The sequence below is a fragment of the Delphinus delphis genome, chromosome 1 (genome assembly GCF_949987515.2).
Source record: "Delphinus delphis chromosome 1, mDelDel1.2, whole genome shotgun sequence".
In the NCBI taxonomy this organism is placed as follows: domain Eukaryota; kingdom Metazoa; phylum Chordata; class Mammalia; order Artiodactyla; family Delphinidae; genus Delphinus; species Delphinus delphis.
The window spans coordinates 47399252-47411491 of NC_082683.1; the positions used below are offsets into that span (position 1 = coordinate 47399252).

General features: G+C 37.0%; 1 protein-coding gene across 2 annotated transcripts in view; it reads left to right on the forward strand.

Moving 5' to 3' along the window:
• Window positions 1–12240, forward strand: part of PRKAA2 (protein kinase AMP-activated catalytic subunit alpha 2) — a 64104-nt gene that overhangs the window by 33721 nt on the left and 18143 nt on the right. For both annotated transcript variants that reach the window (XM_060022733.1, XM_060022744.1), the window contains exons 3-6: window positions 7351–7444; window positions 8025–8169; window positions 9409–9496; window positions 10913–11137. In XM_060022733.1, coding sequence (XP_059878716.1) covers window positions 7351–7444; window positions 8025–8169; window positions 9409–9496; window positions 10913–11137 — 552 coding nt within the window. The remainder of the gene's footprint in view (window positions 1–7350; window positions 7445–8024; window positions 8170–9408; window positions 9497–10912; window positions 11138–12240) is intronic.

Here is a 12240-nt window from a genome sequence, read left to right on the forward strand (position 1 = left end):
TAATGACTTTATTCTAGTTACTGAATGACTTCTAAGCTAAGTCTCTTTGCTCTTCCTTACTGAGTGGTCACTTCCTATAAGAGGAGAAAACTGGGAAACCAGACTAAAAAATGTCACGTGCCAAAGTGAGAATGGAGAGGGGAGAGATCTCTGTATTTTCCTTGTTTCCTGACTTCACCACTTTTAGAATGCCAACCCTGAAAGATCCCAGGGAACCTTTGTCCATTTAGGGTATGAGTTCTAGTTCCTGTTCCGTTCCTATAAACACAAATCAGATTTTGTCAATAAGCAGTTGCAGTTGTCGTGAGGATTTAGAAGCTTATTTTTGATGTTATAACTACTAGTGTTTTCTTCCTTCCATTTCTGTAATTACTTATAATTGTTTGATTTTGGTTTGATTACTTATATCATTCTGTTTTAGAATTATTTAATTATTTGCTGTTTTGTGAAGGAGTTATAGAATGTTCTCAATACTACTCAAAGGTAATTGGCAGAGGTGAATTTAATGTTTAAAGCTTCTGGCTTCCAGCCTTGAGCTTATCCATTCTGCCACATTTCCTCTTTAATTGTGGATCTGAATTTTTTTAAAAAAGGCACTCATGTATTCTTGCTACACAACAAGCTTACTGACATAGCCTTTAACAGCGTCGGTGATTTAAACAGGGAGAGAGACCTGATCCTTTTAGTCGTTTTGTTTGTTCTCTGCAGTCTTGGACTAACTGCCAAGAATAGTTTCCTTGCTACAGAATGGGCTTCTAGAGTAAGCAAGAAAGTTTGAAAAGTAAATACTAAGAATGAAGGTTATATATTGCACAATTTCTCTATTAATTCCAATTGAAAAAACCCCACTGGGAGAAAATTAAAAGGAATAAACAGGATTGAAAGGAAACTCCAAACTTTCCCATGAACTAGAATTTGTTGAAATGACTTTTGTCCTTGTTTTTCATTCCCCCATGGTTCTTAGGGAAACTTCATTTTAACTGGTCAAAGGATCAATACTTTCTAATTTGGTAGAGATGGTTTTGCCTGCCAACTCTTAAAAATGTTTATCTTATCCGACCTACGGACAGCTTTTAACATTATTCACCACTACCACCTTGAAATGTTGTAGTCTCTAGGTCTCCGTGGGACCACAGTCTTCTGATTTTCTTTTTACATTCTTGCCTCTTCTTGAGACTTTCTATTCTGGGTCCCTTGTTATCTGCCTGGCCATTAGATATTGATGTATTTCAGCATTCTGAGCTAGAGTAATCTTAGTGAACCCTTTTTGGGTGTCATTTGTCATCTCTATCTTAAAAATTTACAAATCTGTATTGCTCCTGAATTCTGGACACATTTATCGAACTATTTATTGGGTGTTTCCATTCTGGAGTCACAGAGTCATCTGAAACTAAGTTGAACTTTTTATCCCATATATACATATTTTTTGTGCGTGAATGAAAATACCATTCACACAGCTTCCTAAGCCTAAAACTTGGGCATCATACTTAACTCCTCTTCCCTCGCCCCTTACATATAATTGATCATTAAGTTCTGCCACTCTTAATCTTAAGTGTCCCCTAAATCTTGTTCATTTCTCTCTGCTCTTATTGTCAGGTCACCACCTTCTCTTGCTTGCTATATTTCAACTGTTGCTTCTGCTTGGAAAACTTTACCTATATCTCCCTTCCTCTAGGCTTCCAATTCCAACGTCCTTTAAATATCAGCTTTTAAATGCAACTACCTCTAGAAAAACTACTTTGCCCTAGTCCTAACACTGGGTTAGGTTTCATCCTCTCGGTCCTGGAGCACCCAGAATTTCAGCTTTTCCAAAGTCCTGGGCATTATATTGTAATTGGTCATTTTCTTATTAGTATCGCCACGAGACTGAATTCTTTAGGAGCAGAAGCTATGTTTGTTTTTTCTTTTATTCAGCAAATTTTTATTGGGCACCTAGTATCTGATAGGTAAGGCATTGGGGGTACAGTGGTAAAAGACAGCGTCTCTGCCCTTGTGGAGTTTATGTTCTAGGGGTATCTAGCGTTCTCGATAGTAAGTAAACAAATTAACCAGACTGTTTTAGGCACTGATAAGTGCTATGAGGAGAGTGAAACAGGGTGCAGTCCTAGGGTGTGCCGAGGAAGGAGGAGGTGCTAATTTAGATTGGGTTGTTAAGAAAGCTTCACTGAGAGGTAAGGTTTGAGCTAAGACCTAAAGGATGATAAAGATCTAGCCATTTGAAAATCGGGGGACAGAGTGTTTTTAAAGCAAGGGCACCAGCAACCTCAGAGTTGCTGAGGTGGAAACAAAGTTCGAGTATTATAGGAAAAAGAAGATTGCTATGTCTGGAGTGGAGTGAATGATGGAAAGAGAGGTAGTTCATGAGGTCAGAGAGTAGACATGGACCACATATCATAGAATCTTGAAGATCTTGCTGATTTTGGATTCTGTTCAAAATGGGAAACTTTCAGAGAGCCGGGGGAGTGACATGATATGACCATAGTGTGGAATGGGTACAGAGGCAGAAGTGGAAGCAGAGAGACCAGTTAGGAAGCTGTTGCTATGGTCCAGCTGACAGATTAATGGTGGCTTTAGCCAAGTGGTGGTATAGATTTGTGCTGTCCAATACAGTAGCCACTAGCCATATGTGACATAAATTTAAATTAAATGAATTAAAAATTTTGGTTCTCTGGTCACACTATCCACATTTCAAGCGCTTAATAGCCACATGTGGCTAGTGGCTATCGTATTGGACAGAGAAGATATAAAATATTTCCATCATTGCAGAAAGTTGTATCTGACAACACTGGTCTAGCTGGAGGTAAATCTGTCAATTCAATATATATTTTGGAGGTAAAACTAATAAATTACTGAGGAAAAGAAAGGGAGTGAGGACCCTCCCCCCACTTTTTTTTTTGCCTGAGCAACTGGGATTTTGGGTTTTGGCTTGAAAAACTAGGTGTTGATAATGATACCATTTTCTGAGATACGAAGAATGGAGGAGAACCATGTTGGGATACAGGTGAACATTAATGGTCTGCTTTGGCTGTGTTAAGTTGAGAATCCCGTTAGATATCCAAGTGGAGATGTCCAATACCATCTTTATCTCTCCAACACCTAGTATAATACTAGGTGTTCAGTGATTACTTACTGCATATATAAGGAAGTAACATGTGAACAAGGTCCTGATGATTCTAGGAGGACAGCAAAGCAAAAGAATGAAAGTGTAAAGAACATGGTGTGGTGGGAACAAACAGTCTGGTTTGTCTCATGTACAGAGTATGTATAGGGAGATGGAGGAAAATGAGGCCAGAGTGTTAGCTTGTTGATCCATTCATTCAACAAATGGTACCATTTAGGTACTGGGGATACACCACCAAACAAAAAGAGACAACAACAAAATTTCTGCTATTATGAAGCTCATATTTCTGTGTGTGTGTATTTTTTGTGTGTGTGTGTAGTGGGTGGCGTTGAAGAGATAGACAATAAATGCTATGTCAGTAAAATATGTTATATGTTAGACAGTGAAGAGGAGAGGGCATATGCCTGCAGATATCTGGAGGGGGGAATAACAGATGGTGAGAACAGCACATACAAAGGTTCTGAGGTGGATATTGCTACAGGCAGTAGTAGGTAGATCATAGTAGCAGAGTGATCTAGGGGGAATTGGAGTAAGAGATGTGGTCAGAGACATAAAGGGGAGCCAGATTGTGTAGGATACACTAGACCACTGTAAGAGCTTCGGCTTTTAACTCTGAGTAAAAGAGAAGCCATTGGCAAGTTTTGACCACAGGTGTCATGTGACCCGACTTACATTGAAGCAGGGAAATCAGTTAGGGGTCAATTGCAGTATTCTGAGCAAAAGAGATGGTGGCTTGGAATAGAGCGTAGTGTGGAGGGTGTTGAGAAGTAAGCATATTTTGTATATATTTTCAAGATAGAGAACAGCGTTTGCTGACAGATTAGATGTAGGCTGTGGAAGGAGAGAAGTCAAGGATGACTCCAAGGTTAGCTGGCGTGGGCAAATAAAAAAATGGAGTTGCCGTTAATTGAAATGGAAAAGATTGTAGGAGGAACAAGTTTGAAGTGGGATGTTAGGTATTAAGAATTCGATTTTGGTTTTTTGAAGTTGAAATGTTTATTAGGCATCCAAGTAGAGATGCAAGTAGGTTATTTGATATGCGAGTCTGAAGTTAAGGGGAGAGGTATAAACCAGAGATAAATTTGGAAGTCATCAGCGTATAGATGGTATTTAAGACATTTAAGGCCCAAAGACTAGATGGTGTCACCAAGGATGTGCATATAAATAAATAAGAATTCTAGGGAGTGATCTCTATGGCAGTATGATGTTAAGATGTCTGGGAGACGAGGAGGAACCAGCAAAGGAGAATGAAAGTGAACAGTTAAAATGATTGGAGGAAAACCAAGAGAATTTGGCGTCTTGAAGCCAAGGGGAAAATGTGTTTGAAGAAAGAGAGATTATTAACTGTTGCTATACTGCTGAATATTGAGTAAAATGAGGCTGAGAAGGAAGAGCTAATTGTAGAAGCCAAGTCCTTTAGTAGATGGGGCAAAGGAATCCAGTGCATAATTGGAGGAGTTAGTCTTAGACAGTATATAACCATGGAATGAGTCATTGTGTGTGGTAGAGGGAACGAGAGTTAGAACTGAGGAGTGAAGGAAATTAGAGGGCATGTATTGGACAGATCATCTAGATGGATATTTTGTTCACCCAGAATGATGACAGCATTAGCAGTGGGGAAAGAGACATTAAGTCAAAATGGGAGGGAGTTGACAATGAGGTTGGTTGATGACTATAACAAGAAAAGGTATTGGGTAGTGTGATCTGGTGGCCTGCACTTCAGAGACAGTGGGTTTTTGAGGGAATATTTCCTTTAGACCGTAGTTCATTACTAGACTATGGAAATTGGCCAGCATTTAAATTTTCATTGTGAGTTAATAAAATCTAGGCTGTGATCAGTAATGACTGCTGATATCTCAAAAAAGAGGCAGATATCCTACACCTGTGGCTGGAAGCACATACCACCATCTAGTCTTTAAGAAGAAAATTAAAATCAAACTGAAATCTGGTCAGGCCTCTGGATCCAACAGTATTTACTGAAGACTCCAATGTACTCGGAGGAATCAGCAACTACATTTATTAGAATTGTATCACTTTTCTCTTTTACCCCAAAGATGTACAGAGCAGAAAAGTGACTGAAAATTGTTGCTAAATCAGATCAGCCTACAGTGAAGTGACACAGCGGGTGGTCCGGCCCCTCAGTATTCATTTTATTCAATTAGAGTTTGCTGGGCTTCCCTGGTGGCGCAGTGGTTGGGAGTCCACCTGCCGATGCGGGGGGGCGCGGGTTCGTGCCCCAGTCCGGGATGATCCCACGTGCCGCGGAGCGGCTGGGCCCGTGAGCCATGGCCGCTGAGCCTGCGCGTCCGGAGCCTGTGCTCCGCGGCGGGAGAGGCCATAGCGGTGAGGGGCCCACGTACCGCAAAAAAAAAAAAAAAAAAAAGAGTTTGCTGCCTGTTAGGGCTGCTCTTACAGAACCGTCTTTTTTCTCTAGTTCTCAGGGAAGATTCCCCTTTCATAGTTCATTTGTAGTAGACTCAGCCTTATTTGCCAGTTATATTAGTTTATTCTGTGTGAAGTGGGGTACCTTGTCATTTTTCATCCCCAGGACTGACGATGGCTATTATAAATATTTCTTCTGAAAGTCTATAATCATTTTCAATACTACAGCTTTAATTTTTACTTTTTTCTATTGTTTTAATTGAAGCATAGTTTATTTACAATGTTGTGTTAATATTTTACTTTTTGCAAGTGTTTAATTTATACATGATGTGTCCTCTTTTAAAATATATAGTATATAGTTATATCACCAACTTCCTAGTCATTTTTTCCCTCCTCTTTAATGAAGACTAGTAACCAGAACCGCCATTTCGAACATACTCTCTTTTTTTGCACATTAATAATAAAAGTTGCCCCATCTGGGTGGACTAATTACCAAAACGTTCCCCTGCTTCTGGCACATCCTGTGTCAAGGTATACTGCCTACAGGGGGGCATCTGAGCCACTTCTCAGCCCCTGCTTGTGCCTTCCACTGGGTGCCTTTAAGGCATGCAGAACTGCCAGCTACACTTAGTGGCTTTAAATAGCAACTCAGTGTAAATTAGATACTGCTCATGATTAACCAGATTATAAGTAATTCTTTATAAATAAAGCAGAGTAGAACAATTTTTCTTTTATATGTGTTAAATGCAACCTTCATTTAAAACATTAATGTTATATTTAACTTGTATTTAAAGTTTTCAAAACTCTGGTACAATTGTGTGTGTATGTGGAAGTTGTAGTTTTTTAGGAAAATTTTTATTTTGTCAAATAGAGCTAAGGTTCTTTATTGTTTTATGTGCTCAGCTTTGAGTGCCTAGAAAACGTACATATACATTTTCACACACATAAACACATACACATGCGTAAATACATACATCTATTTAATTTTTTATTATGGCTATTTCATAATGAATACAGCAGTAAAGTGATGAAGCCTCATTTATCTGTCATTCAGCTTCAGCAGTTATTAGTGTATTGTTTTATCTGCTTCCTCCTACTTCTCCCACCCCAAATTATTTTGAAGCAAATCCCAAATAGTATGTTTTTAGTCTGTAAATTCTTCAGTATCTACTGTGGAATTTAAAGGCTCTATCTTAATAAAACAAGCACAGTTCAGTATCACGCCTAAACAGTTAGAATATTATGAACTCTCCAGTCAGTATTCAGATTTTCTTGATTGTTTCATAAATGGTTTTTAAAGTTGGTTTGTTTGAACTGGAATGAAAACAAGTCTATACAGTATAATTGGTCAATATGTCTCTTGATTTGCTTTTAATCTATACCTTCCCCTCCCTTTTTTTGCATTTCATTTTTTTGAGGAAAGGATCATTTGTCTACTTCATAGATTTTGCTGAGTTGTATACCTTTTGGTATCATTTTACCTTTCCAAGAATATTTTTCACTTATGTTTAAATATAAGCTACCTCATCTCTATAGACTACAAACAGATTTTTGTTTAAATGGAAAAATTGATGCTTAATTTAGTTGTTGAGGAATGAAGGATTTCCTACATTTTATAAACATGAAAGGGGGGATCTGGAGGGAAGTTTGTAAGCCCTGGGAAGTAATTGAGTTTTGTGAAGCTCCGTGTTCATAGCTCTGTGATTATTTTGATAACATTATATAATTTGTTGCCATCTTAAAATATGGTAGAATACTGGAATATCAATTTATAGCAAGAATGGATGTACTAGGTTGATTCTGGTTAAAGTAACATTTTTTATTAAATTTTTTCATTTACAAAAAAGATACCAGGTGATCAGCACTCCAACAGATTTTTTTATGGTAATGGAATATGTGTCTGGTGGTGAATTATTTGACTACATCTGTAAACATGGACGGGTGAGTAACATGCTGTTTAGTACAATAAGCCCTTAAGCTAAAAAAGAAGAAAGTAGTGAGAAATAGCAAACCACAAATGTATCTTCAGAGTCGGGGTTGCTTCTGTAATAATGTCTAACTAAACATACAGAGTATTAGGTATATTTTTCCTTAAAAAGTACACTTTATGAAATACTGATTTTAGGAAATATATTCCACTTAACTGCCAACATGAAAAGCCTGTGCTTTTCAAAATGAAAAATCTGTTCCATAACATCGTATCGACGCTTCAGTTATTTCCTTTTCTTAGCAATTTCACGTAAGTTCTGTTTTAGATTATGTTTTACTTGTTGATTCCCTGAAACACTGTGCACACTTAGTAATATTAATTGAAAATGAACTGCCTAGCAGCAAAGAAAAACCTGTTGATTGACATGTTGAGCTTGAATGCAAGTTTTTGGCTTGTTTGTCTCATTTGTTGAGAATTCTGGCACAGTTCTAATTAGTGTACTCAGTTATATTTAGGCTGATTATGAAACTAAAACTTTTGCTATGTAGATGTCCCCAATGTTCTTAGTGCAGTTTCTTTTATACCTGATAGGTTGAAGAGATGGAAGCCAGGCGCCTCTTTCAGCAGATTCTGTCTGCCGTGGATTACTGTCACAGGCATATGGTCGTTCATCGAGACCTGAAACCAGAGAACGTGCTATTGGACGCACACATGAATGCCAAGATAGCTGATTTTGGTATGCAACTCCAGGGTTGTTTAGAAGTGTGCTAGCTGCCTTTGCAGGTGTGTCAGTACCAACTCTTAATGAACTAAGAACTTTCAACTTCATTGATGTAAATCCTATACCATGAAAAGGGATTAGCTGGACAGGCTGCACACTAGCTTGCTCTATTCATTTAAACCACTTTTTAAAAATGCAAGTATTTCTAGAGACATTCAGAGGGCTTGCGTCAAGGTAAATCCACTCAATCTGCGTTGCTTCCTCAGGAAATGAGACTTAACTGTTTTTTTGTGAGGGCCACAAACTCCTTTGAAAATCTAATGAAAGTATGGGCACTTTCCCTGATAAATGCACTTAAATGGAGGTACGTGAAAATTTGCACGCAGTTTTGGAGCGTTGCAGTCCTTCTGAATTGATCGAGGAGGAATGTCAGTGGACTACGGGTAACAGGTAACAACTTGGTAGAAGAGTAGGAGTTTTTGTTGGTGGTAAAATAAGAGGGTAAAATGTAATTTTTATGCCCCAATCACTTTCTGGGATAAACATACCTGGACAGGGTGCCGTAGTAGAGGAGAGGATCAGAAAGTGAGAAATTTATAGAAAGAGATGAAAAGGTATCAGAGTTCAGCATTACGTATTTAAAATTTTTGTCTGTACCTTGTCTTTAATCTAAAAGCCAGGGAAGTCATTTTCCTATTTCTCTTCCTTCTCTAAATCACAAAGCTCATTTACTGCTGTAGTGCAACTAGATTTCTGGTTCAATGGAATGTTTTTCTATGTTGAATTAAAGCTCTGCAAATTAAAAACTTTTGGAACGTAATATTTATAAATTGGAGCCTATCTGATTTCTACTTAGAGATATTTAAAAATGCCTTTGAAAGCAGAGTATAAAAAAGTAATCGTAGTCTCTATTTTCTTTCATTTGCAGACGTGGGTAAATAATATTTTGATGCTTTTATGTTTGGAAAAGTTCATATAATTTAGAATAACCTCATATTTGTGAAGTGAATCAACATTCTTATTTAGAAAAGGAGTTTAATTTCAATCTTAGGCATGGTGTGCTTTGGCTTTTTTGTCATGTATGAGCACTCTGAAATGGAGTCTTTCTAGTCCAACAAATGCTTTCTACTGCTTTTAAAAATAAACATTATGATATGTGAGGCATTACAGACTTGACGTTTTTCCTTATGCATTTATCTGTATTTAGTTTTAAACATATGTAGCACCAGGTAAACATATTACTCTTATTTTTAGGATTATCTAATATGATGTCAGATGGTGAATTTCTGCGAACTAGTTGTGGCTCCCCAAATTATGCAGCACCTGAAGTCATCTCAGGCAGGTAATAATATATCAGTGAAGAGTAAGCTTTTTGTAATGCTTTGTTCATTCTGATAACATTTAACTATAATACATTCTCTTTGGAAGATAAGATTTTTAACATAATAGAAACATATTGTCCCTTTAGTTTTTCTATTGTTGAAGAGAGATTACTTATATTAAACAATTTTTTAAAACATTTGATTTAGATTCTGTTATGAATGTATTTAAGGAGTTTTTCCACTAAAAACTGCAACAAAACTTGATTTATTTTTTTCATTTTAGAAAATTGCAGCTAGGAGAGCAAGCATTTGCTGCATTTAAGCTAGTGTCATTATTTACTTCTCAGACATAGTCCTTTAATAATTCTGTATATACTCTTTTATAAAGCATACAGAGTATTATTTTTATGTTTTGTCTTTAGAAGAATGAGGTTTTCTGGGGGGACAGTATTGTCATTTCATGAAGTTAACTGCACAAGAGAAGACCGTGTAATTTATTCATGTAACTTACTCATTGGTACATTTTTAAAATGTTTATACAGAGTGCAGTGATAAATTCAAGTCTTCTGTGGTGACCAATGTCTGATTTTAAAAGTGTACAGAATTCTATGAGAGAAAATAAAGAAAAGGTATTATTGCAGATATAGCAGTTTGGACTATACAGCAAACAATATAAATAATGGACAGCAATTTTTATTGAAATGGAGTGTATTTTTTTAATTGGAATTGTAGAGATCTACTTTGTTACCTCAGACTTAGGTTTGAGTTTGGTAATGTGCTATCAGTGGAATCTTAATAATGTAGAAAGGTGAGAGGAAAAAGGAATAACATTCTAGGCATAGGTTTTCTGGATAAAGGTAATCTTAGTCCCAGGGGCTACCAAGTGGTTGGAATGAAAGTAGTAGGTACCCAGGATAATGTGATACAGCATGAATACTGTGAAAGAAATTGCAGTAGGACTAGTTAGGTACTTTACTATTCCAAATATTCTTTAAAATAGGTGTGCCAGGCATAAACATTCTGTTATATATGCATTTTCTTTTAATAGCTTTATGGTAAGAAGATTTAGCCTATACACTATATAGTATTGCTTTTCTTCAAATTTATGGTCGTCCACTTCGATGTTTCTATCAAAAATCAACCATAGAAAGTTTTATATTTTTTAATTAGTCAATTAGTAAGCTCAGTTTAGTTTGTGTCAAAAAATAAAAATACTGTTTTCTCTTGGGAAGTTTGAATAGTATTTGGTTAGATCACTTATTCTTTCTGGGGAACAACATTGAATGTTGTGGAGTGGCCACGGACTTCACTAAAGACCTTGGGAAGCAATACATATACAGTCTGTACTGTGTATATAGGTACACATAGAAACAGGGTACACGTAGATGGGGAGTGACACTTGCATTTCAGGTTTGTGTTGTCATCTTTTCCCCTAGATTGTATGCAGGTCCTGAAGTTGATATCTGGAGCTGCGGTGTTATTTTGTATGCTCTTCTCTGTGGCACCCTCCCATTTGATGATGAGCATGTGCCTACGTTGTTTAAGAAGATCCGAGGGGGTGTTTTTTATATCCCAGAATATCTCAATCGTTCTGTTGCCACTCTCCTGATGCATATGCTACAGGTTGACCCCCTGAAACGAGCAACTATCAAAGATATAAGGTGAATAGTCTTTTTGTTGCTATTAAGTACATATTCTAGTATTAATATTAGTACCACTACCTGAATGGCTGCTTTATGTTAGGCACTGTAACACTTGATTTTATACGAATTTTACTTTCCTTATTACATAACGCTGATCCTGTCACTCAACTTTTAAATATTTCAGATTGTTTCCCAAACTTCTCAGTTTAGGTAGCAAAGCATACAAGGCCCTTCATAGTTAAGGCTCAACGCCGTACCCCTTATACCAGAGCTTCAGCCACAGTGAACTTTTCCTTGTTCCTCAAACATAATGCATATTTTACGCCTCATGTCTTTGTTTATATTATTCCCTTTGCCTCTGATGCCTTTTCTGCATTTTTGGACCTGAAAGATTTCCATTCATCCTTTAAAATTCTGCTCACTTATCACCTTCCTTGTGAAATCACTTCTGATTCTCCTGAGCAGTTTTAGTTGCTTCCACTTCTGTGATTTCCACATTTTGTTCATGCTTTCATTCTTTCATTCTCATTCTGTATCTAGTTGTTTTCAGTGTATCTTTCTCCTCTCTTGTAACTATAAAAGGGTAGAGAGAGTGTCTTATCATCTTTGTATATACAGTGCTAGAAGGCCTAGAAATATAGTGTACACTCAGAAAGTATTTGAATAAGTTTCAAATGGAAAAACAGGGTGAGAGTTATATATTTTACATACGGTTGATGAAATAAACCATAAAAATTTTTGCTAAGATTTTGAATCCAAAAATAGCCGCTAGTGGGTTTGCTGAGAAGGATTTCTTGTTATGTGAGAAACTTTGGAAAGTGCAGTTGCTGGTGTTACTGTGAATATGACCTTTATATAGCACACACAAGTCAGGATGATTCATTGCCTTCTCCTTTTTATTTATCAGTCATGTTTCTTAGAGGGTTTTTTGTTCTCACCTAACATTTCATCAGGTATTTATTTGCAAACGCATTCTTTTGACATCTTTCCAGAATACTTTGCCTTGTCTTCATAAGCCAGAATACGACTCTTGGAACATTTCAGTGGTGGCTGAGGTAGTTGTTTTTGTGACTGCTGCTGATCTCTTTGGCACTCCCGTTGCATTCGTGTACTGTTTTCTT